This window comes from Oncorhynchus clarkii, chromosome 23 (assembly GCF_045791955.1).
Source record: "Oncorhynchus clarkii lewisi isolate Uvic-CL-2024 chromosome 23, UVic_Ocla_1.0, whole genome shotgun sequence".
NCBI lineage: Eukaryota > Metazoa > Chordata > Actinopteri > Salmoniformes > Salmonidae > Oncorhynchus > Oncorhynchus clarkii.
In genome coordinates this window covers 11,196,511-11,218,952 of record NC_092169.1, presented here as the reverse complement: position 1 = coordinate 11,218,952, position 22,442 = coordinate 11,196,511, and the positions used below count along the sequence as shown (strand labels likewise).

Sequence of the window (22,442 nt, the reverse complement as noted above, 5' to 3'; positions counted from 1 at the left end):
TTCGAGAGCCACTAATAAATTCACAAAAGATACATCTTTTTCAAATGTGGATATTTGGTTTCGTTGACAACCAAAACCAATTCAATATAACATCTTCAATATGGTAAATAGCCTAATAACTTGTTGACAAGTTAAGAAATAATATGTTGGATTCACGTCTCCAACAAAACCAGAATAGGATTAAGCCAGTGGCTCAGATGAAATTATCCAAGCATTACATGTACTTTAAATGTTGATATTTGGTAGCGTTATCAACCAAACACAATTCAATATAATGTATAATATAATAGCCCAGCAAATTTTTTAAAAGGAAATACCTTATTTAGGGTATTAGATATTCACAATTGCTATAATAATATGTGCAGAATCTTGAAACAGCATTGATAACGTGCACTATGTACTTTAAATGCAATCTCAACTGCAATCCAGGTAATTTAGGGTGTAAGGCATGTAGGGTGGTAGGTAGCCTAGCGGTTAGTGTTTGCCAGTAACCGAAAGGTCTCTGGTTTGAATATCTGAGCCGACAAGGTGAATAATCTGTCAATGTGCCCTTGAGGAAGGTACTAAGCTCTAATTTGCTCCAGGGACGCCATACTACTATGGCTGACCCTGTAAAGCAACATATTTCATTGTAGCTGGGGTGTATGTGGAATTTTGTTTTATATTTGGGGGTTGTGCTGTTAGATGCACAGTGATAACACATTAAAGAAGCACAGTGATAACACATTAAATAAGCACAGTGATAACACATTAAAGTGTTGTATAAGTAAGGGGTAAACACTGACATTCTGTACATTCTTTGGAAATAATGGACGAGGCTGAGCCGAGCCCCTTTGCGGGCATTTTTCCAAGCTAATGTACAGTACAGAACGGAGGTGTTTATTCCACTTATACCAAAGTTGCCAAAAAACAACAATACTAATGTACACATTTACAAACCAATACAATTTGGGGGATATTTTTATAAGAGATGTCATACTTTCGCATCTTTTGGTTGCTAGAGACGCGACCCAGTCGTTCGTTCGATAACTTCAATATTTATGGACGAGAACCAGTTGTTCGTTCCACAGTGCATTCAGAAAGTATTCAGACTTTTTACACATTTTGTTACGTTACAGCCTTATTCTAAAATTGCCCAAATGCATTATTTTCCTCATCAATCTACACACAATACCCCATAGTGACAAAGCAAAAACAGGTTTTTAGACATTTTTACAAATGTATTACAAATACAGCATTGGAGGTCCCCAAGAACACAGTGGCCTTTATCATTCTACTTTTGTAATACAGTACATAGACTAAAGTTAGGCCTATTTTACAAACTAATGTAACAGTATTTATTCAAACTTAAAATGTCTGCAGCATTGGAGGTCCCCAAGAACACAGTAGCCTCTATCATTCTTAAAACCTCTTAAGGATACGCTCCTTTTTTTCAATTTCTGCCTAAAAGGACATACCCAAATCTAACTTCCTGTAACTCAGGTCCTGAATCAAGGATATGCATATTCTTGGTACCATTTAAAAGGAAACACTTTGAAGTTTGTGGAAATATGAAAGGAATGTAGGAGAATATAACACAACAGATCTGGTAAAAGATAATACAAAGAAAAAAACAACCGTTCTTTTGTATTTTTTTTGTACCATCTTTGAAATGCAAGAGCAAGGTCATAATGTATTATTCCAGCCCAGCTGCAATTTAGATGTTGGCCACTAGATGACATCAGTGTATGTGCAAAGTTTTAGACTGATCCAATGAACCATTGCATTTCTGTTCAAAATGTTGTATCAAGACTGCCCAAATGTGCCCAATTTGTTTATTAATAACTTTTCATGTTCAAAATTGTGCACGGCCCTCAAACAATAGCATGGTATTCTTTCACTGTAATAGCTACTGTAAATTGGACAGTACAAAAACAAATCAATGCTAGCTCGCTAGCTGCTCGTAATTTTTTTCCTCATTGGACCAGTGTTTACAATGTATCCAATTTTGGTTTGTGTGGTTGTTGGTTTAGCTTTCTGTAACTTTGTATTAAGTAGGGTCTAGGTGTGTAGGCGCATATTGCGTCATGACTGCAAGGTGTCCCGATATCTATTTCAACTGTCCCATTATCTGTTTTTATTGTCCATTCTAGAATGCCATTCTAACCAATCAAAAATGAGTATTCAACAATGCTGTGGTATTGTCGCGCCCTGACCTTAGAGATCCTTATTTATTCTCTATGTTTGGTTAGGTCAGGGTGTGACTCGGGTGGGATAATCTATGTTTTCTATTTCTTTGTTGTTTTTGCCTAGTGTGGTTCCCAATCAGAGGCAGCTGTCTATCGTTGTCTCTGATTGGGGATCATATATAAGTTGTGATTTTTCCGTTTGGGTTTTGTGGGGAGTTATTTTCTATTTAGCTGTTTTTGTTGCCTGACAGAACTGTGAGCTTTCGTTTTTTCTACTTTGTTATTTTGTTGCGGTGTTCGGTTTTATTAAAAATCATGAAAGCCTACCACGCTGCACCTTGGTCTCCTTCTTCAACCCACGAAAGTCGTTACAGGTATAAATACAAAATATCTGACATTGTATTCCCATTTGAACTTTGTTTTGAATTTAGATGGTTGAAAGTATAGTGATAACACATTCGTAATTCAACAAAGTTCTGGCTGTCTTTTTGAGTGGGTGAATACAGGTTGAAATCTTATTGATCAACCAAATATCATCCAAATGTCCACGTTGAAATGACATGGTGTGCCCAGCTGGATACCTTTTTCATTACTTTATTAGCAGGCCCACTATGTTTTATGTCTTAGGGCGGCAAGTAGCATAGTGGTTAGAAGGTTGGGCCAATACCCAGTTCAAATGAGTTAAGATGGCGCCGAAGAGGATGGTGCCGAAGAGGATGGCTGACGTTTTACATGTTGTAACCAATTGTGCTATTTTGTTCATTTTTTTTTGCGTTGTTTGTAACTTATTTTTTTACTTATTTTGTACGTAATGTTGCTGCTACCGTCTCTTATGACCGAAAATAACTTCTTGACATCAGAACTGGGATTACTCACCGCAAACTGGAATGAGCTTTTTCCTTTATTTAACGAGTCCGACGAGAAATATATACTGCTCTCACGGGAACAAGCTCCGATCCCCGTCATTTGCATGAAGAAATGACGGAAGAAAAGAGGACGCAGATCAGGCTGTCTTTTGAGAATCCAGAGGCGAGCGAGTAAACTCCCGCTGCCATCAATTCTACTTGCTAACATGCAATCATTGGAACATAAAATTGATGACTTACAATTACGATTATCCTACGAAAGGGACATTGAGAACTGTAATATCTCATGTGTCACTGAGTCGTGGCTGAACAACGACACAGATAATATAGAGCTGGAGGGATTTTCAATGTACCGGCAGAACAGAGAAGCTACGTCTGGTAAAGCGAGGGGTGGGGGTATGTGTCTTTTTGTCAAAACAGCTGGTGCGCGATGTGTAATATTAAAGAAGTCTCGAGGTATTGCTCGCCTGAGGTAGAGTACCTTATGATAAGGTGTAGACAACACTATCTTCCAAGAGTTCTCATCTATATTATTCGTAGCTGTCTATTTACAAACCGATGCTGCCACTAAGACCTCACTCAAACAACTCTATAAGGCCATAATCAAACAAGAAAATGCTCACCCAGAAGCGGCACTCGTACTGGCCGGGGACTTTAATACAGGCAAACGTAAATCCGTTTTACACATTTTTTACCATTATGTCACGTATGCAACCAGAGGAAAAAAACTTCAGACCACCTTTACTCCACACACGGAGATGCATACAAAGCTCTCCCCTGCCTTCCATTTGGCAAATCTGACCATAATTATATCCTCCTGATTCCTGCTTACAAGCAAAAACTAAAGCAGGAAGTACCAGTGACTCGCTCAATATGGAAGTGGTCAGATGACGAGGATGCTATGCTACAGGACTGTTTTGCTAGCACAAACTGGAATATGTTCTGGGATTCATCCAATGGCATTGAGGAGTATACCACCTCAGTCATCGGCTTCATCAATAAGTGCATTGATGACATCATCCCCACAGTGACCGTATGTACTTCAATTCACATACCGCCCCAATAGATCCACAGATGATGCAATCTCAATCGTACTCCACACTGCCCTTTCCCACCAGGACAAAAGGAATACTTAAAGGAGAATGCTTTTCATTGACTACAGCTCAGCGTTCAACTCCATAGGGCCCACAAAGCTCATCACTAAGCTAAGGACCCTGGGACTAAACACCTCCCTCTGCAACTGGATCCTGAACTTTCTGACGGACCGTCCCAGGTGGTAAGGGTAGGCAACAGCGCGTCTGCCACGCTGATCCTCAACACTGGGGCCCCTCAGGGGTGTGTACTTAATCCTATACTCTCTGTTCACCTATGACTGCGTGGCCAAACACGACTCCAACACCATCATTAAGTTTGCTGATGACACAACAGTGGTAGGCCTGATCACTGACCGATGAGACAGCATATAAGGAGGAGGTCACTGCCAGGACAACAACCTCTCCCTCAATGTGAGCAAGACAAAGAAGCTGATCGTGGACTACAGGAAAAGGTGGCCGAACAGGCCCCCATTAACATCAATAAGGCTGTAGTGGAGCGGGTTCAAGAGTTTCAAGTTCCTTGGTGTCCACATCACCAATGAGCTATCATGGTCCAAACACACCAAGATAGTCTTGAAGAGGGCATGAGGGCATGGTCACCAGATCCTCAAAGTTCTACAGCTGCACTATCGAGAGCATCCTGACCGGTTGCATCACCCCCTGGAATGGAAACTGCTCAGCATCTGTTCGTAAGGCACTACAGAGGATAGTGCATCACTGGGGCCAAGCTTCCTGCAATCCAGGACCTATATAATAGGCGGTATCAGAGGAAAGCCCATAAAATTGTCAGACTGCAGTCACCCAAGTTATAGACTGTTTTCTATGCTACCGCACGGCATGTGGTACCGGAGCACCAAGTCTAGGACCAAAAGGCTCCTTAACAGCTTCTACCCCCAAGCCATAAGACTGCTGAACAATTAATCAAATGGCCACCGGACTATTACATTGACCCCCCCTCCCCTCCATTTGTTTTGTACAGTGTTGCTACTCACTGTTTGTTATCTATACATAGTCACTTCACCCCTACCTACATGTACAAATTACCTCTAACCTGTACCCCCGCACACTGACTCAGTCCCGGTACCCCCTGTATATAGTCTTGTTATTGTTATGTTATTGTGTTGCTTTTTATACTTTAGTTTATTTGCTAAATATTTTCTTAACTCTTCTTGAACTGCACTGTTGGTTAAGGGCTTGTAAGTAAGCATTTCACGGTAAGGTCTACACTTGTTGTATTCGGCGAATGTGACAAATAAAATTTGATTTGAAAATGGTCACTTGTTCAAATACCAAGCCAACAAGGTGAAAAATCTGTTGGTGTGCCCTTGAGCAAGGCACGTAACTCTAATTTGCTCCAGGGGATTGTACTACTGTGGCTGACCCTGTAAAACGGCACCTATCCGGTGTATGTGACAAAAACACTTTATTTTTAATGAGTGACAGTGATATTCAATATAACTCAGAGCAGTTTACCGATCACTGCACCTGTGCACAGCCCATCTGTAAATAGCCCACCCAACTACCTCATCCCCATATTATTTTTTTGTTGCTCTTTTGCACCCCAGTATGTCTACTTGCACATCATCATCTGCACATCTATCACTCCAGTGTTAATGCTAAATTATAATTATTTCGCCACTGTGGCCTATTTATTGCCTTACCTCCTTAATCTTACTACATTTGCACACGCTGTACATAGATTTTTCTATTGTGTTATTGACTGTACGTTTGTTTTTCCCTTGTGTAACTCTGTTGTCTTTGTCACACTGCTCTGCTTTATCTTGACCAGGTCGCAGTTGTAAATGAGAACTTATTCTCAACTGGTCTACCTGGTTAAATAAAGGTGAAATAAATAAAACATATTTTAAACTGTTGGATACTGTATATGTTAACCATGTCAATAGTTTACATGTATGTGTGTAACCCTCTATTCCTAACCATTGTATAACCCATGGGTGTTCTGTCTTTTCACTGTCTCTGTGCAGGTGTGTTCATCACTAAAGGGGATGTGGGGGTGGGCACGATCGTGGGCTCAGCCGTCTTCAATATCCTCTGCATCATTGGAGTGTGTGGAATATTTGCTGGCCAGGTAGGTTTATGTACCTTGGCTTGCACAGCAACAGACACAGACACACAGGAAAGGATGAAAACGTGGGGGTGAAATGTTGGCTCTTCCACTCTTACGGACCGTTCCTCTCCCTCCCCTTCTCTCTCTCTCTCTCTCAGGCAGTGCATCTGTCTCGTTGGTCTCTTATGAGAGACTCTATGTACTACACCCTATCCATCACTGCTCTTATCGTGGTGAGTGGAGCCTGACCATTGCAAACCATTGAAGTGGGCCTTAGTGTGTTGCCTCCTGCTGATCAGATGGTGTATCTACAGACTGGATCCATATACTCATGTTTACATCAGAGAAAAGTGAACCCCAAAAGCTAATACTGTACTGTCCAATCATTCTTCCAAGTGTTCCATGTATCATTCTTCTTTGTCTCCTTACAGTTCATATATGATGAAAAGGTTTCATGGTAAGTATGGCTTTCACTTTCTTATGTATACAGCACATACTCCTCCTACCTATATGTTATGTGTTGTATAGCTGTTAAAAAATCAGCTTCAATTGAATCCCGCTTGATGTGTGTTTCAGGTGGGAGTCTCTGACACTGGTTCTGATGTATTTCGGCTATATTTTGATAATGAAGTAAGTCTGTCAAACCATCAATACCACACAGAAACACACTTCAAAACCATTTCAGCTATGAAGTTGTATCCACATCCTTGTACTGTCCCTCTTTGTCTAGGTTTAACTCTTGTTCCTTTATGTGTATAGGTTTAACTCAAACATTGTGCATTTCCTGGAGAGGCGGAAGAAGAACTCGTCCAGCCTGGGGAACGGCACAGCCAGTAACGCTGACCTGGATGACAACTGTGATGCCAGCGCTGTCCTGCTGAAGAAAAGTACAGTCTGACCATTCTGCCATACATGTGTCTGTGTGTTTGTCTCATCTCTCTCTCTCACATCGCTCACGTCTCTCTCTCTCTGTGTGTATGTCTCCTGTAGCTAACTTCCACAGAAAGCAGTCAGTGTTGATGGTAGATGAGTTGCTGTCAGCCTACCCCCACCAGCTGTCCTTCTCTGAAGTCGGCATGAGGATCATGATCACCAGCCACTTCTCCCCTCGCACACGCCTCTCCATGGCCTCACGCATGCTCATCACTGAGGTATGACCACACATGCCTTCTGCAAACGTGGCCGTGTTTCTGTTTGCTTTGTGGGTGTGAATAAACTGTATTCTTACAGCATACTTATTTTGAAAATGTTTGTACAGCATATGACATGTGCGTATGCATGTATTTGTGAAGAGACAGCGTCTGATTAGCACCCGGCCGTTCACTAACGGAGACTCAGAGGTCACAGTGAAGGTCGGCAGTAGACGGGGCCTGGAGAACGGACTGGGCGGGCCTGAAAGGGGAGTCAAAGGTCGCCGTGGTCACCATGGAGAGGACGACAGGGGAGATGTGGAGGCCGGCAACGAGACTGAAAACGAGAACGAAGACAATGAGAATAATGAGAACGATGAAGAGGAGGAGGATGTAGGGGAGGGACCTTTTGTGCCCTTTCACGTCCCAGGTAAAAACCAATATAACGTTACAGGGTTTCAAAAACGTTCAGTCTCTCTGAGCTCTCTTTATTGTGTTGGTCAACACTCGCCTAAAGGTATTTTTAGATTTCCTCAATAAAAACATCAATTAATGTAAATCCAGCAAAGAACACAAATTGAAACTGCATCACTTATTTCCCTCTCCCTCCATCTCTTTCTCTAGCTGGGTGCTGTAATAAGATCAAGTGGCTGTTGGCCTGGCCTCTGTGCCTGCTGTTGTTCTTCACGGTGCCTAACTGTGCCAACACTCGCTGGGAGAGATGGTTCATGGTCTCCTTCGTCACTTCCACCCTCTGGATTGCTGGTTTTTCCTATGTCATGGTCTGGATGGTGAGGGCACGCACACACACACACGCACGCACACACACACACACGCGTGCATACAACACTGATGCCTCCCAAGTGGCGCAGTGGTCTAAGGCACTGCATCACAGTGCTACCTGTGCCACTAGAGATCCTGGTTCAAGTCCAGGCTCTGTCGCAACCGGCCACGACCGAAAAAACCTGTGGGGCAGCGCACAATTGGCCCAGTGACGACCGGGTCAGGGGAGGGTTTGGCCAGCCGGGATGTTCTTGTCCCATCGGGCTCTAGCGATTCCTGTGGCGGGCCGGGCGCAATGCACGCTGACACGGTCGCCAGGTGTACGGTGTTTCCTCAGACCCATTGGTGCAGCTGGCTTCCGGGTTAAGTGGGCATTGTGTCAAATAGCAGCGTGGCTTGGTTGGTTTGTGTTTCGGAGGACGCACGGCTCTCGACCTTTGCCTCTGCCAAATCCGTACATGAGTTGCAGCGATGGGACTAGATTGCGACTACAAATTGGATACCACGAAATTGGGGAGAATTATTTAAAAATAAACTGTCTCTTCCCTTCAGGTGACAGTGATCGGATTTACTCTCGGTATCCCCGACGTCATCATGGGCATCACCTTCCTGGCAGCTGGCACCAGTGTCCCTGATTGCATGGCCAGTCTTATAGTGGCACGGCAAGGTGAGAACACAGAGTACTTTCTCTACCAAATCAAACTTTATTTGTCACATGCGCCGAATACAATAAGTGTCCTTAACAGTTTCTACCCCAAGCCATAAGACTGCTGAACAATTAATCAAATGGCCACCGGACTATTTACATTGACCCCCCCATTTGTTTTGTACACTGCTGCTACTCGCTGATAATAAACAGCGAGGTAAAAGTTTGCCTGCATTAAAGTTCGCGGCCACTAGGAGCGCCGCTTCTGGCTGATGGCTTGTTGGTAGAGTTGGTTGAGTGCAGTCTTAGTCACAGCATTGGTTTGTGGTGGTAAATAGACAGCTACGAATAATATAGATGAGAATGCTCTTGGTAGATAGTGTGGTCTACAACTTATCATAAGGTACTCTACCTCAGGCGAGCAATACCTCGAAACATCTTTAATATTAGACAACACGCACCAGCTGTTATTGACAAATAGACACATACCCCCACCCCTAGTCTTACCAGACGTAGCTTCTCTGTTCAGGAAAATCCCACAAGCTCTACATTATCCATGTCGTCGAAACATAAGATACTACCGTTTTTAATGTCCCGTTGGTAGAATAATCTTGATCGTAGGTCATCGATTTTATTTTCCAATGATTGCACGTTGGCAGTGGAAGTTTACTCGCTTGCCTACGAATTCTCAGAAGGCAGTCCGACCTCCGCCCCCCTTTCTCCGTCTTTTCTTCATGCAAATGATGGGGATTTGGGCCTGTTCACGGGAAAGCAGTATGTCCTTCTCGTCGAACTCGTTAAAGGAAAAAGTTTCTTCCTTTTCGAGGTGAGTAATCGCTGTTCTAATATCCAGAAGTTATTTTCTGGCATAAGAGACGGTAGCAGCAATAAGTTAAAAAATAAGTTACGAGCAATGCAAAAAAATTAGCAAAATAGGAAGAGGGGAGAGGTTGTCATCTGCCTCTGTGACCAAGTCGTGTGGAAATGATGGGGACGGGTGGACTGAAGAGAACCCAGTGTGGCGCCTTCCTCCATCCTTGATTTCTGTTATGTGTTAATTATCGCTCCCCTTTCAAAAATTAATCAGAGTCTGAGAGAGGGAAATGGAAACACATTCCATGACAGTCTGTTTGTTGTTGTTATATTTGTTGTTTGTGGCAACCTGATTATCTCAGTAAGTCAGAATTCTTTATTTATGTTACCGATGTTGACCAACGTCTCTGTCTATTGATTTCTTTCTTTCTCTCTCTCTCCCTCTCTTTCTTTGCCTCTCTTTTTTTCTCCCTCCCGGTTTCCATCCCTTTCTCTCTCTCGCTCCCTCTTGCTGTGTCTCTCAGGTTTTGGGGACATGGCTGTGTCTAACTCTATAGGCAGCAATGTGTTTGATATCCTTATTGGACTGGGCCTTCCCTGGGCCCTGCAGACTCTTGCCATCAACTACGGCTCCTACGTGAGTAACAAACACTGTTTCTCCTAACCCTGGCTGTGTAAGGTCTTTAGTAAACCACTATCAGAAATGCACAATAAAAACGGACATCTGAAACTTATACGTGATAGGTCTATTCTGTGACGGTAATATTGATGTTGCTTTTTATTGTGAGAGATGACACAATTGATATTCTGTCCAGAGCCCTCTCAGCTCCTGTCAAATGGCACCAATGTTATGTATGTTTATGTACAGTATTAGTCAGTGTCATGACATGTTTACGTAGCCATTGGAGCATCTGCTATTTGTGATCACTGTAGATAAACATATATATTCCAGTTTGACATGTGACTGGGTCCTAACACCTGAAAGAGATGGGAGAAAAGTAGCTGTCAGCAGTCCAAGAGAAATACAGTGTTGAGTGCACCTGTAGCCCACTGTGCCAGAATCACACTAGATAAAACACACGTGGGGGTGCTGTGGCAGTGAAGGAATGCCTACATTCATCTGTTCCCTGGAGCAGACAGACAAGCTTTTGCTGCCTTGCTGCTTTTGGAGTGTGGCGTGTTACATGATTATTCCCAATGAAGGCTTTGACTGTGTGTTAGGGAATTGAGCTGAGTATTGGGGGCTAATGTAGGAGTGAGATACAGTGCATTCGGAAACGTATTCAGACCCCTTCAATAAAATGTATTTATAAAGCCCTTATTACATCAGCTGATGTCACAGAGTGCGGTACAGAAACCCAGCCTAAAACCCCAAACAGCAAGCAATGCAGGTGTAGAAGCAGTTGACTTTTTCCACATTTTGTTATGTTACAGCCTTATTCTAAAATTGATTACATCATTTTTTTCCATCAATCTACACACAATATCCCATAATGATGAAGCAAAAAACGTTTTCTATACATTTTTGCAAATGTATAATTTTATTTTGGGAAATATCACATTTACATTAGTATTCAGAGCCTTTACTTTGGCAGTGATTACAACCTCGAGTATTCTTGGGTATGACGCTACAAGCTTGGCACACCTGTATTTGGGGAGTTCCTCCCATTCTTCTCTGCAGATCCTCTCAAGCTCTGTCAGGTTGGATGGGGAGCGTCGCTGAACATGTCTCTCCAGAGATGTCCGATCAGGTTCTAGTCCGGGCCCTGGCTGGGCCGGTCAAGGACATTCGGAGACTTGTCCTGAAGCCCAAAAAAAAGAGTTCAATCTTGGTTTCATCAGACCAGAGAATCTTGTTTCTCATGGTCTGAGAGTCTTTAGATGCCTTTTGGCAAACTCCAATTGTGCTGTCATGTGCCTTATACTGAGGAGTGGCTTCCGTCTGGCCACGCTACCATAAAGGCCTGATTGGTGGAGTGCTGCAGAGATGGCTGTGCTTCTGGAAGGTTTTCCCATGTCCACAGATTGACCATTGGGTCCTTGATCACCTCCCTGACCAGGCACTTCTCCCCCGATTGCTCAGTATGGCCATATGGCCAGCTCTAGGAAGAGTCTTGGTGGTTCCAACTTCTTCCATTTAAGAATGATGGAGTCTGCTGTGTTCTTGGGGACCTGCAATGCTGCAGAAATGTTTTGGTACCCTTCCCCAGATCGTGCCTCAACACAATCCTGTCTCGGAGCTCTATGGACAATTCCTTCGACCTCATGGCTAGGTTTTAGCTCTGACAAGTACTGTTAACTGTGGGACCTTATATAGACAGGTGTGTGCCTTTCCAAATCATGTCCAATCAATTGAATTTACCACAGGTGGACTTCCCATCAAGTTGTAGAAACATCAAGGATGATCAATGGAAACCGGATGCACCTGAGCTCAATTTCGAGTCTCATAGCAAAGGGTCTGAATACTATTTTATATTTAATACATTTATACATACATTTCTATAAACCTGTTTTTGCTTTTGTCATTATGGGGTACTGTGTGTAGATTGATGAGAAAAATATATCATTTAACCCATTTTAGAATAAATCAAATATTATTTGTCACATGCACCAAACACAACAGGTGACCTTACAGTGAAATGCTTACTTACAAGCTCTTAACCAGCAATGCAGTTAACACAAATTTTTCTTAAATAAAAATGTTAAAAAATGAGGGCAGCAGTAAAATAACAGTAGCGAGGCTATATACAGGGAGTACCGGTACAGAGTAATTGAGATAATATGTACATGTAGGTAGAGTCAAAGTGATAAACAGCAGCATAAAAGAGAGGGGGGGGGGCAATGCAAATAGTCTGGGTAGCCATTTGATTAGCTGTTCATGAGTCTTATGAATTGGGGGTAGATCTGTTAAGAAGCCTTTTGGACCTAGACTTGGCACTCTGGTACTGCTTGCCGTACGGTAGCAGAGAGAACAGTGTATGACTAGGGTGGCTGGAGTCTTTGACCATTTACCTCTACACCGCCTGGTATAGAGGTCCTGGATGGCAGGAAGCTGTGATGTACTGGGCCATACGCACTACGCTCTTTTTTTGCCTTGAGGCCGAGCAGTTGCAATACCAGGCAGTGCTACAACCAGTCAGGATGCTCTCGATGGAGCAGCTGTAGGCTGTAACGTAACAAAATGTGGAAAAGGTAAAGGGGTCTGAATACTTTCCGAATGCACTGTACAGAGAACAGCTAATGGATACTGTAAACATTTCAAAAGGGCCCCCAAAAAAAGAGCTGGCATAAGACCATATAATCGTTTGGTGGTGTAACTTGTGTTTTTGAAACTATTATTCTCTTCTGGAAATAGCAGGTGTACACTTCATACCGGTGCAAAAGTGTTGTAAATCAGTTCCCAACCCCATGGTTTAACTTCTTCTGTGCCTGTTTAAACCTTTCTTCTCTTAGATTAAACTGAACAGCAAAGGGCTCATCTTCTCTGTGGGACTTCTGTTGGGGTCTGTGTTCCTCACAGTGAGTCATTCCATGTATATGTCTAAGATTTTAAAGAATAAAATATAATTGTGTATTGTATTTTACAGTCTATGCAGAATTACATTTGAGTAGAGAAAACATAAATGTAATTCCTTAATCTCTTCCCTCGCTCTCTTAGGTCCTGGGGGTACATCTGAATGGGTGGAAACTGGACCGTCGTTTGGGCCTGGTGTGTCTGCTCATGTACTGCATCTTTCTCTGCTTCTCCATCCTCATTGAGTACAACGTCTTCACCTTTGTCAACCTGCCCACCTGCAGAGACCGCTGAGACCCAGTTCTCACTCTCCCTTCTCTTTCTCCTCCCCATCCTCCTCCACTCTCCAGGAGATGGTCCGGCTTGGGAGGGATCTGTCTGCACCTCAGATATTTGTATTATTATTATTTTCTTTATGGTCAGTGCAATAGGGAGTTGTGTGTGTGTGTGTGTGTGTGTGTGTGTGTGTGTGTGTGGTTTAAAGAGGAGATAAACTGGGCACACATGCAGGAGCACAAACTGACTTGTAAAAAGCTTTCACACAGGACGTGTGAACAAAGCTTTTTTTGTCGACTACTGCCTACTTTGATGTGAAGATTTTTATTTGTTTAGGACTTTTGTAAAGGTGTCTGAAACTGCATTATAGTCTACCGTGTGATTTTGCTGACAATTTCTAATGTAATGTTTATTAGCTGCTAACTGGCTTTGATGAAAGCCGGTCTTATACGAGTCTATAATGTGTACTGGAATAGTGTTGTTTGAACAATGTTAATGTTTCCCGCTTTGTAAATACATGCAGGCAGATATTCTATTTATTAATTTATTGAATGTTATTTATTTTAAATCCAAACCAACCCGGTTGGTCTCGAAGATGAGCTAATTTTGGAGATACTGTCTGTAGAGAGTAGTGACACCAACAACCCCTTGGCATGTAATGAGACTCCAGTCTAAAGTCACTTTTAGGGGAAACATCCTTTCAACATTCCTTTGACTCTTGCAAAAGAGGAATCTCTACTAAAAGTATTCTGAGCATTTACTCTATGACGGACATGATTTAGATCGTCACACGAAGAAAATGCATCCTTAGCAAAGTCAAACCTATTCAGTGAGACTGCACTGAAGTATATCATATGTGGTGTCTGTCCAAGGTGGGAGACGGTCTCAGTTTCAATGACAATGAGTGTCCCTACTTGCTGATTATTATGGCAATCTGGTCAAATGAAGCAAACTTTGTGAAACTGTAAACTCCTTTTTTCCACAAATGGAGCTCAAGAGGATGATATGTGCTGCCACATAGGGGCACAACCATGAACTACAGCACAGTATTGGATTCTTACAGACATTTTCTTGTTCCAAGTAACTTTTTACCGAATGTACATTGCCTAGATGGACTTCCTGTATAAAGGATGGATTTCCTGTTCCACCGACACACAGAGGAAATTAGGCATTTCTGTACTAATGAGTACTCCCAGTGTTATGATTCATAGAGGTAGAGATGCACTTTAAATAAAGCATCTGAACTTTGGCTGACCTGATGTTGGTTGAGCTGCGGTAATACATTTTTTGTAATGCACAATGTTTAGATTTGTCCAGATGGTAGGTTGTGCTACATTTAAATCAGTTCTTATGTCCTTTACGCCTTTAGTTTTGGGGATTATATCAGACGTAATCTGTAGACATGCAGGGGATTCTAGGACACTTGTTCAAGGCAAGCCAACCAGTCGTGCGTTGATTGAATGTTTGCTATGTTAGTAACGCCATCGCACCTTTATTTCACCTTTACAAAATATATTTATCACACCACTGTAAACACACAGCAGACTAAGGGCTCCATTCAATCCGCATCGCAGAAGTTCCGTTTTAAAGCGGGATTGACATTTAAAGGCAATGTTCCCGCTTTAGCAGAGTTTACATTAACGGTAAACGCTGCGTATAGTCGACTCAATCGGGAATGACTTTTACATTTCTGTTGCGAATCTGTAACGCTTCAGTTTTACAGATTGAATAGAGCCCTAAAACCATCTGTAAAAACTAAGATTTTTCATCTGGTAGTTTTTTTTTCATAAATGCAAATAACACACATTTATTGGAGGAAAAAAAAAACTTGCTTTACAAACTGCTCTGAATGACATCTTGTGAACACTCATTTTATGGACCAATAACACAATATCTGAAATACATAAATTATGATTTTAAAAAAAGTCTCAATGTACAAAGTATTAGGGTTGCATTTATTTTGAAGAATGTTTATCGTTTGTTTTTGTTCATATATTTATTTGTCTTGGGAAATGTGTAGAGACGGAGCACATCTCTAATGTCAAAGGAAAACAGGGTTTTTAAAATGTCAAATCATTTATAATGCAATAATGATGAGCTTTACAATGTAAATATGTTGTTTCTTTTCATTTGATTGAAGGCACATTTCTAGATGGTATGTACAGTTGCACATCCCTCTGTCAAGAGAGTAAAATGTATCTTGTAGGGCAGACTAAAGCTAAGTGGTTTACAGAAGTCTGCACTGGAAGCTTGATATGAAAAGTGACTTATCTACATATCTACCAAGCCTATAAGTCAAAGACTCCTAACTAGTTCTAATTGGCCAATATCATACAAATATCCCCATGCAGCATTCAATACATTAAGTTGAAAAGATATCTTCAGTGGCACATCTAACTGAAATGTTAACCAGTGACATATTCATCCTTAGCCATAATACTGTTGTGCTGCTGTTCATTTGTCCCTGGTTTTGATGAGGATTATAATCTGAAAACAGGTACTATACAACACAGGAGGTTGGTGGCACCTTCATTGCGGAGGACGGGCTCGTTTTAATGGCTGGAGCAGAATTGGTGGAATGATATCACATATCAAACATGGTTTCCATGTGTTTGATGCCATTCCATTTGAGCCATTCCGACCATTATTATGAGCTGTTTCTCCCCCCCAACTTCTATACCACCATGTGCTTGAAATTCACCAAACTATCACCAAGACTCATATCTGCAGGTGAGCGGTCTTGAAGAAAGGAATATTTTAATATTTTGTGAAGTTCACATGGTGATATATTGCTGATGTACATATATACATACATGTAAATGTATTTATATATTTTGTCTTAATCTGTATATTTGTTCCATATATTTTCATAGATATGATCTTAGGTCCCCCTTGGTACCCTCCTTAGTCCTTTGTTTTGTTGTGTTTGAGATTTTGATATCACCTTGTCCTTTGTTAACTTGCATGGATATATTTTAATATAATACATTATTTAATGGTAATTCTAATGTAATTTGAATCAGAATGATACATATTAAAGATGGCACTAAACTTGGCTGTTGAACTGGACCTCCTAGATGACTGCATGTTGTTTCTGATAGGATTGCTAAGTTTGATGATGTAATGTTAATCAAATAACCTGAAGTATGCCTCCGGAACAGGGAGATCAAAACAGAATGGTTTACTTTGTGTGCCGATGTTTCAGATGTAATTTAGAATACTTTGGGTACTTCCGCATAAATAAAGTATATTTGCTTAAGGTAATGCATGTATCCTTGTGTTGCTTTCCACACTACCACCAGAAAAGCTTTTATCATAAAGTATACAACATAACTTTAGATGTGAAATTAAAAAGAGAGGAGAAAGAGAATGTGAAAGAGAGATACTCACTAAACTGGTATTTTCACGAGTCAATTATCTGTCTAATTTCACAACACATACTGCCCCTTTATTGTGTAAGTGTTGTGGCATTATATTGGGCATTCACAATTGTTGGGGCACATGCACTTGGCAAATTAGCAGAGAACGTGACCATGCAGCTCACTCTGGCCTGCTCTTGACATTATTCTACAAAAATGCTATCAAACTCTCATAATGCTGAAAAAAAATGTTACAGGCTACCCCCACAAGGTCATGTCTTGATAGGATAAAGATTATTTTAGCTAACCCTTTTCCTAAATTTAACCTAATTCTTCTATCCTGCTACCTTCATTCTCCAAAATCAATTTTGACAAACTGTAGGCCTATAGCATCGAGGAGGAAAGATCAGGTGGGACCATTCTAGCCAGTGAGAGGGCAGATGTGCATGTTGTTCATAAGCATAACGGTTTTGACTAGTTACCACAGCCAAAGTAAAAATTGGCCATCATAAGAATTAATTATATTTGTTGTTTCATTCAAGGTTAGGCATGAGGTTAGCAGTGTGGTTAAGGTTAGATTTAAAATCACATTTTAAGAAGATAACTTGTAGAAATGGGCAGGGTTTATGACTTTGTCGCTGTGGTAACTAGTGATGCCCAATCACATGTTTTTTTCTCAAAGTTGCAGGGATGTCACATGCTACAGTACTTTTATAAGTACACTCGTAATAATCACTACGAAACTTCTATTCGATCAAATAACATTTCAAATAAACCATTTTTAAAAAACGTCAACCAAATACAGCACTATCATTTACCTCCATACAAAAATTAATGTGAGCTAAAAAATTAAGAAAAGACGCCACCTGCTGGAGAAGATAGATGTTGGGCCCAGTTATCCCTCTAGCTTCGCCTCTTCCTCTGGTTAACATAAGTCAACCTATTTACTTTAGACTCAAAACGATGAAACGTTTAGTTTCATGTAACAAAGTTTATTTTCGATTTCCACTTTAAAAAATGTAGCACACTTTGTTAATAACATGTATTGAATCATAAGAAACATTTTCACTCAAATAAGTTCTCACCCAACTTTGAAACATGGTTCTCTTTGATTGGGCTCATGGCAATGGCTTCTACCTGAGCACATGGTAATTGTCTGCCATTCACACCTCCCATGCAATGTTCCCTAAAAATATATATATATTTCAGCACTGAGCACATTTCAAGTCCGCTGACCGCAAACTTGAACTTAGTACAAATTATTTGCAACTTCCAGCGCATGTTTACTGTAAACACTGAGGCTGTACCCACTAAGATAAAGTTTCAGACAGTGATCAAGTAGTGTTGATTGATGCAAGAAACGACTTTACAAAATAAAATGCATTTTTTTTCCCATACCATTATTACAGAGAATCAAACAAATTATGCTACTCCCTGCCTATAGTCCGGCACAGTGGACGCAGCATAATACCCACAAAACCTAGCGGTTAAACCTGGTGATGGTTCCAATCATTTTTTCACAATTAATTTTTGCATCTGGGATTTTAGAACTACATCATAATTACATTATAAGGTCTGTGTTTCGTGTAGGCTTACCCTTGCATGACGTTTTGATAACAGTGTAATTCTCACTTGGACAAGGTGAGTTTTATCAATATACTGGACTCAATTTACTCCCAAATTTAACGCAAAAGGCACATTAGCAACAGAGAAAACCTCAGCAAGACTACAAATTCCTGCAGGAAGCTCCTGCAGATCATCTTTAGCTGACACTCACAGCTACCAGCGCAATCAGAGGCCTACTGTGTCCAATCCATGATCTTCTTACGTCCCCTTTCACTGTTTTAGCTAGCCACTTACTACACAAGCTAACTAGTTAGCAGAGCAGTAGATCAAAAAATAGCCTAGATAACTGTTTGTACAGTATTTCAACTATTTCAGACCTCATGGCATTTTTCAAGGATGAGCATAAGAGCCTTAAAAGGGGAGAAGACCACGATAAGTCTGGACAGTAGTGCAGCTATAGGGCAACTTACCGGCTTGGTCAGGGCCAGCATGAAGGATAAAGTTTATCCTGTGTCGGTAAGTATAGCTATTAAGTTAGAGCATCTTAGCGATACAATGTGTTCTATACAGCTATCAACATTCTACAAGGAAAGACCAACTTAATTATATAATCATTAACCAGATTACCCCGGAAACCATACTTCGATGAGTGATAACTCCGTTTTAGAATGTTGTCATTGATGAGAACGAATCTAAAAATCTATTGACATTCAGAATTGACTTTGTTTAAACATCCAGCCTGTATTGTAGTTTCATGACCAGAGACAAATCTTCAAAGGCACAGTGTTTATTGATTCGGAGTGGTACATGCATTCATAGTTTTGATTGATTTGATTTATAGCCTCCTTCCTACTATATGACTGATATGTCATCAAGTTATCAATTAAAAGTTCATGGAAAAGCTCCACTTGTCCTCGTGAAAATGACAGTTTATTAAATATTCTACAGCTATAATGTCAATCAAATCAAACGATTTTAAATAGCACATTTCTTACAACTAATACATTTCAAGGTGTTGCACTGAAAGGCATGTGGCACTTAAAGGAAAGGTTCACCCATTTTTCATATTATATTGTTTTTGTGGATCTCTGAGTGATGTTTTATCGATTCCCTGGGTCATTCCATGTTGTCATGTGTATCTGAGTTATTGGAGTTCAAGCAGGCAGAAATCCGTCCGGTATGACGTAGTACCGTGATAAAGTCGCTCTCACTGCACTGGAAGTTAATAGGAATACAACTTTCAGTTCGCAAAAATGTCTATCATGCATGCCATATTTCAATACTGGCCGATATTATTCGGGAGGATGTCTTCTCTCAAATGAGCCACTGATCATATTTTTTGATATTCCTAACTCGAGAAATGTTCAATTTAACAGTGTCTAACACATTTTTCATATTTGTCTGCCTGTTTAGTCCAGGGTGCATTGCATGGTGCCGTTTCCAGAGATATTATAGAAAGGAGATGAATGAAGGAACGTGAATGAAGGAATGTATGACGTCCCATCCAGCAGACTGTCGACCAATCACGTTCCCATTTTCATGCTGTATCACGTGGTTGCTAAGCTAATCGTCATGCAATCCCTTCCCAAAGTATGTCGAGGAACGTGCCTATTTTCCACGAAGGTATAATGTTACGATTCCATCGCCCAGAATGCACCGCGCGGTCCATTAACGTAGCATGGGCAACGATTCCCATCTCCTCAAAAGTATGTCTGCCGTTGCAAATACTAGACTCCATTCTGTGACACACATCGATCTGCAGGTCGAACATGGTGAGATTGTAGACTCCTAAATTGATAGCCCGAAAATGTCCAAAACAAACTGCACTAGCTAGCTACTTTACATGCTGGTATTGTCTTTTATTATTGTGTATGGTTACATTTGCTTGCTAGCTAGCTACAAAGCTAGCCAGCCAACAAGCCCATTGAGAGAGCATTGCATTGTGAATTTCGTAGTCGACTTGAGCTACAGATTTCCACAATGATTTTCCATGTTGCTACCAACCTTATTATGAAGAAAATAAAACATGTGGTCACAAAATATATTGTTTTTACAGTGTTATTTAACACTGTAAATTAAAGGAATGAGTGGTTTTGGGTGGATTGTTCCTTTAAAAAATCAAATCAAATGTTATTGGTCGCATACACATGGTTAGCAGATGTTAATGCGAATGTAGCGAAATCCTTCCTATAGGTGACCAGGGGGTTCTCTCTACCACATGCGAATGCCTCCGTGAAGACTACAACCCTCTGTCCCGAGAGCCCACAGAGGAGGATCTTGGCTGAGGAACTGACTCCGGGGCAGGTTCTCTTTGAACCTGAGCCAGAACAACCGCAACCCTCCCTGTCTGTACCGGATATTGTTAAAAAAACAAGGGCCCCTGGGGCATGCAGGCATCCTGGCTGGCATGTTGCTGTTGGTGGAGGAGCAGTAGGCTATACGCTAACAGGACAGCGCACCAACCCCAAATGGCACATCATGAGGAGAGAGAAGTTGACTGCCAGCAATTACGGAGCAGTGGTTAGGGCCAAGCGCGTTACTCCATCGCTGCTAAAAAGGGTCCTCAGATCAGTCATTGGATAAAGTGTTGTTTGTAAAGTGGGGCACTGGTAGAAGATCCGGGCATCAAGGCATTCAAATGGGTACAGGGATGGATGTGCAGGAGTCAGGGTTTGGGTCACAAGGTCTGGGATCCTGGGTGCCTCATCGGATGGTCTGGTGGGCATCATAGCAGCAGTGGTGGTGGTCAAGTGTCCCTATGGTGCAAGGAACCTTACCATTAAAGAGGAAGCAAAGTTGAAGGATTTCTATATCAAGTAGGGAGGGTCTTACAGCCTCCATAAAGACCATCCTTACTGGCACTAGGTCAGCTCCACATCCCTAGAAGGGACACCTGCATCTTCGTTGTGTGGACCACCAAAGCCTCCATCACCATCTCCATCAACGTGACGACCTCAGAATCCTATTGCTCCTCCTGTCAGTGAAGCCAAATGGTCCAAATGGTCCACCCCCCCCCCCAAAGCAGCAAACTAAAGTAATGTAAGTTCAATCACAACGGCTGGTCTGAGTGCATCTCAGTTTCATTCAGTAGTACAACAATTCACATTGCATTTTATAGCGGGCACAGTGGGAATTTATAACTGTGATGTTCAAATTTTTTCCTACCCAGTGTCTTACTTGCTGAAGGCCCCAGTCATCTCTGCCTGTACCTGACATTGTTGAAAAACAAAAATGAATACAGATCATAGACAGACAGGCTCCTAGAAAAGGTTATATTGCATTCAATTTTGCTCAAAGCAGCCAACTAAAGAAATGTAGTTAACATAAGTTCAATCAAAGGCTGGTCTGAGTGCATCTCCTCAGTTTTATTCAGTACAACAACAATTCACATTGCATTTTATAGTGGGCACAGTGGGAATTTACAGTATTCAGACCCCTTGACTTTTTCCACTTTGTTACGTTACAGCCTTATTCTAAAATGTATTAAATTAATGTTTTTCCTCATTGAGCTATACACATACGCGGCCCGTGCAAAGGGCGGGGTTCAGACCTGGGGTCCCAAGCTTAATCGGTCGACCTCTAGTACAAAGCGATGCGGTGCAGGCTCAATTTGTCCTCTGCATGCCTCCGGAGGCTCCGAAATTACATCACACCATCCATATGGTGCCTTCGACCACATTTTCGGATCAAGAATAAATAGGCTTTTAGAGGGAACATTGCAGTCGATATTAAATAGAACGTTGCAGTCCCGCCTGCCTAGGGGGAAAACAACCCATGGTCACCCCATTGGCTCACAGCAAAAAATTGACCCTTTTCAAACACAATGTTCTTATCGTCTGCTTGTTAAAGTCAATTACAAAACTACATTTATGAACATTTCTAAAGATTACTTTTCAACATTGCCTATTCCCAAACATTCTCACTACTTAGAAAAACGTAATATTGTAGGGCATTCCTCATGCCTGTTTTCATGATGGTGATAGCAGCCACGTGAGTGTGAATGCTAGCTAGCTACATAAGCTAGCCAAGACCAACAACACAAAATAAACAGACTAAACAGATGCTACTAACAGTAGTAAATGCAGTTAAAGACAGACTATACTAAACAAGTTAAATGTCTTACCCGTGGTGAAATATTTTCCACACACATAGCTACGTG

The 22,442-nt window shown here is 41.4% G+C and overlaps 1 protein-coding gene across 1 annotated transcript in view; it reads left to right on the top strand.

The window, feature by feature from the left end:
- Positions 1–15,797, top strand: part of LOC139381201 (sodium/potassium/calcium exchanger 3-like) — a 125,013-nt gene extending 109,216 nt beyond the window's left edge. The window contains exons 6-17 of the mRNA XM_071124644.1: positions 6,114–6,217; positions 6,355–6,429; positions 6,628–6,653; positions 6,773–6,826; positions 6,956–7,083; positions 7,187–7,347; positions 7,489–7,756; positions 7,951–8,117; positions 8,662–8,776; positions 10,093–10,205; positions 13,022–13,087; positions 13,227–15,797. Of these exons, the coding sequence (XP_070980745.1) occupies positions 6,114–6,217; positions 6,355–6,429; positions 6,628–6,653; positions 6,773–6,826; positions 6,956–7,083; positions 7,187–7,347; positions 7,489–7,756; positions 7,951–8,117; positions 8,662–8,776; positions 10,093–10,205; positions 13,022–13,087; positions 13,227–13,376 (1,427 nt within the window). The 3' untranslated portion in view covers positions 13,377–15,797. The remainder of the gene's footprint in view (positions 1–6,113; positions 6,218–6,354; positions 6,430–6,627; positions 6,654–6,772; positions 6,827–6,955; positions 7,084–7,186; positions 7,348–7,488; positions 7,757–7,950; positions 8,118–8,661; positions 8,777–10,092; positions 10,206–13,021; positions 13,088–13,226) is intronic.
- The last annotated feature ends 6,645 nt before the right edge of the window (positions 15,798–22,442 follow it).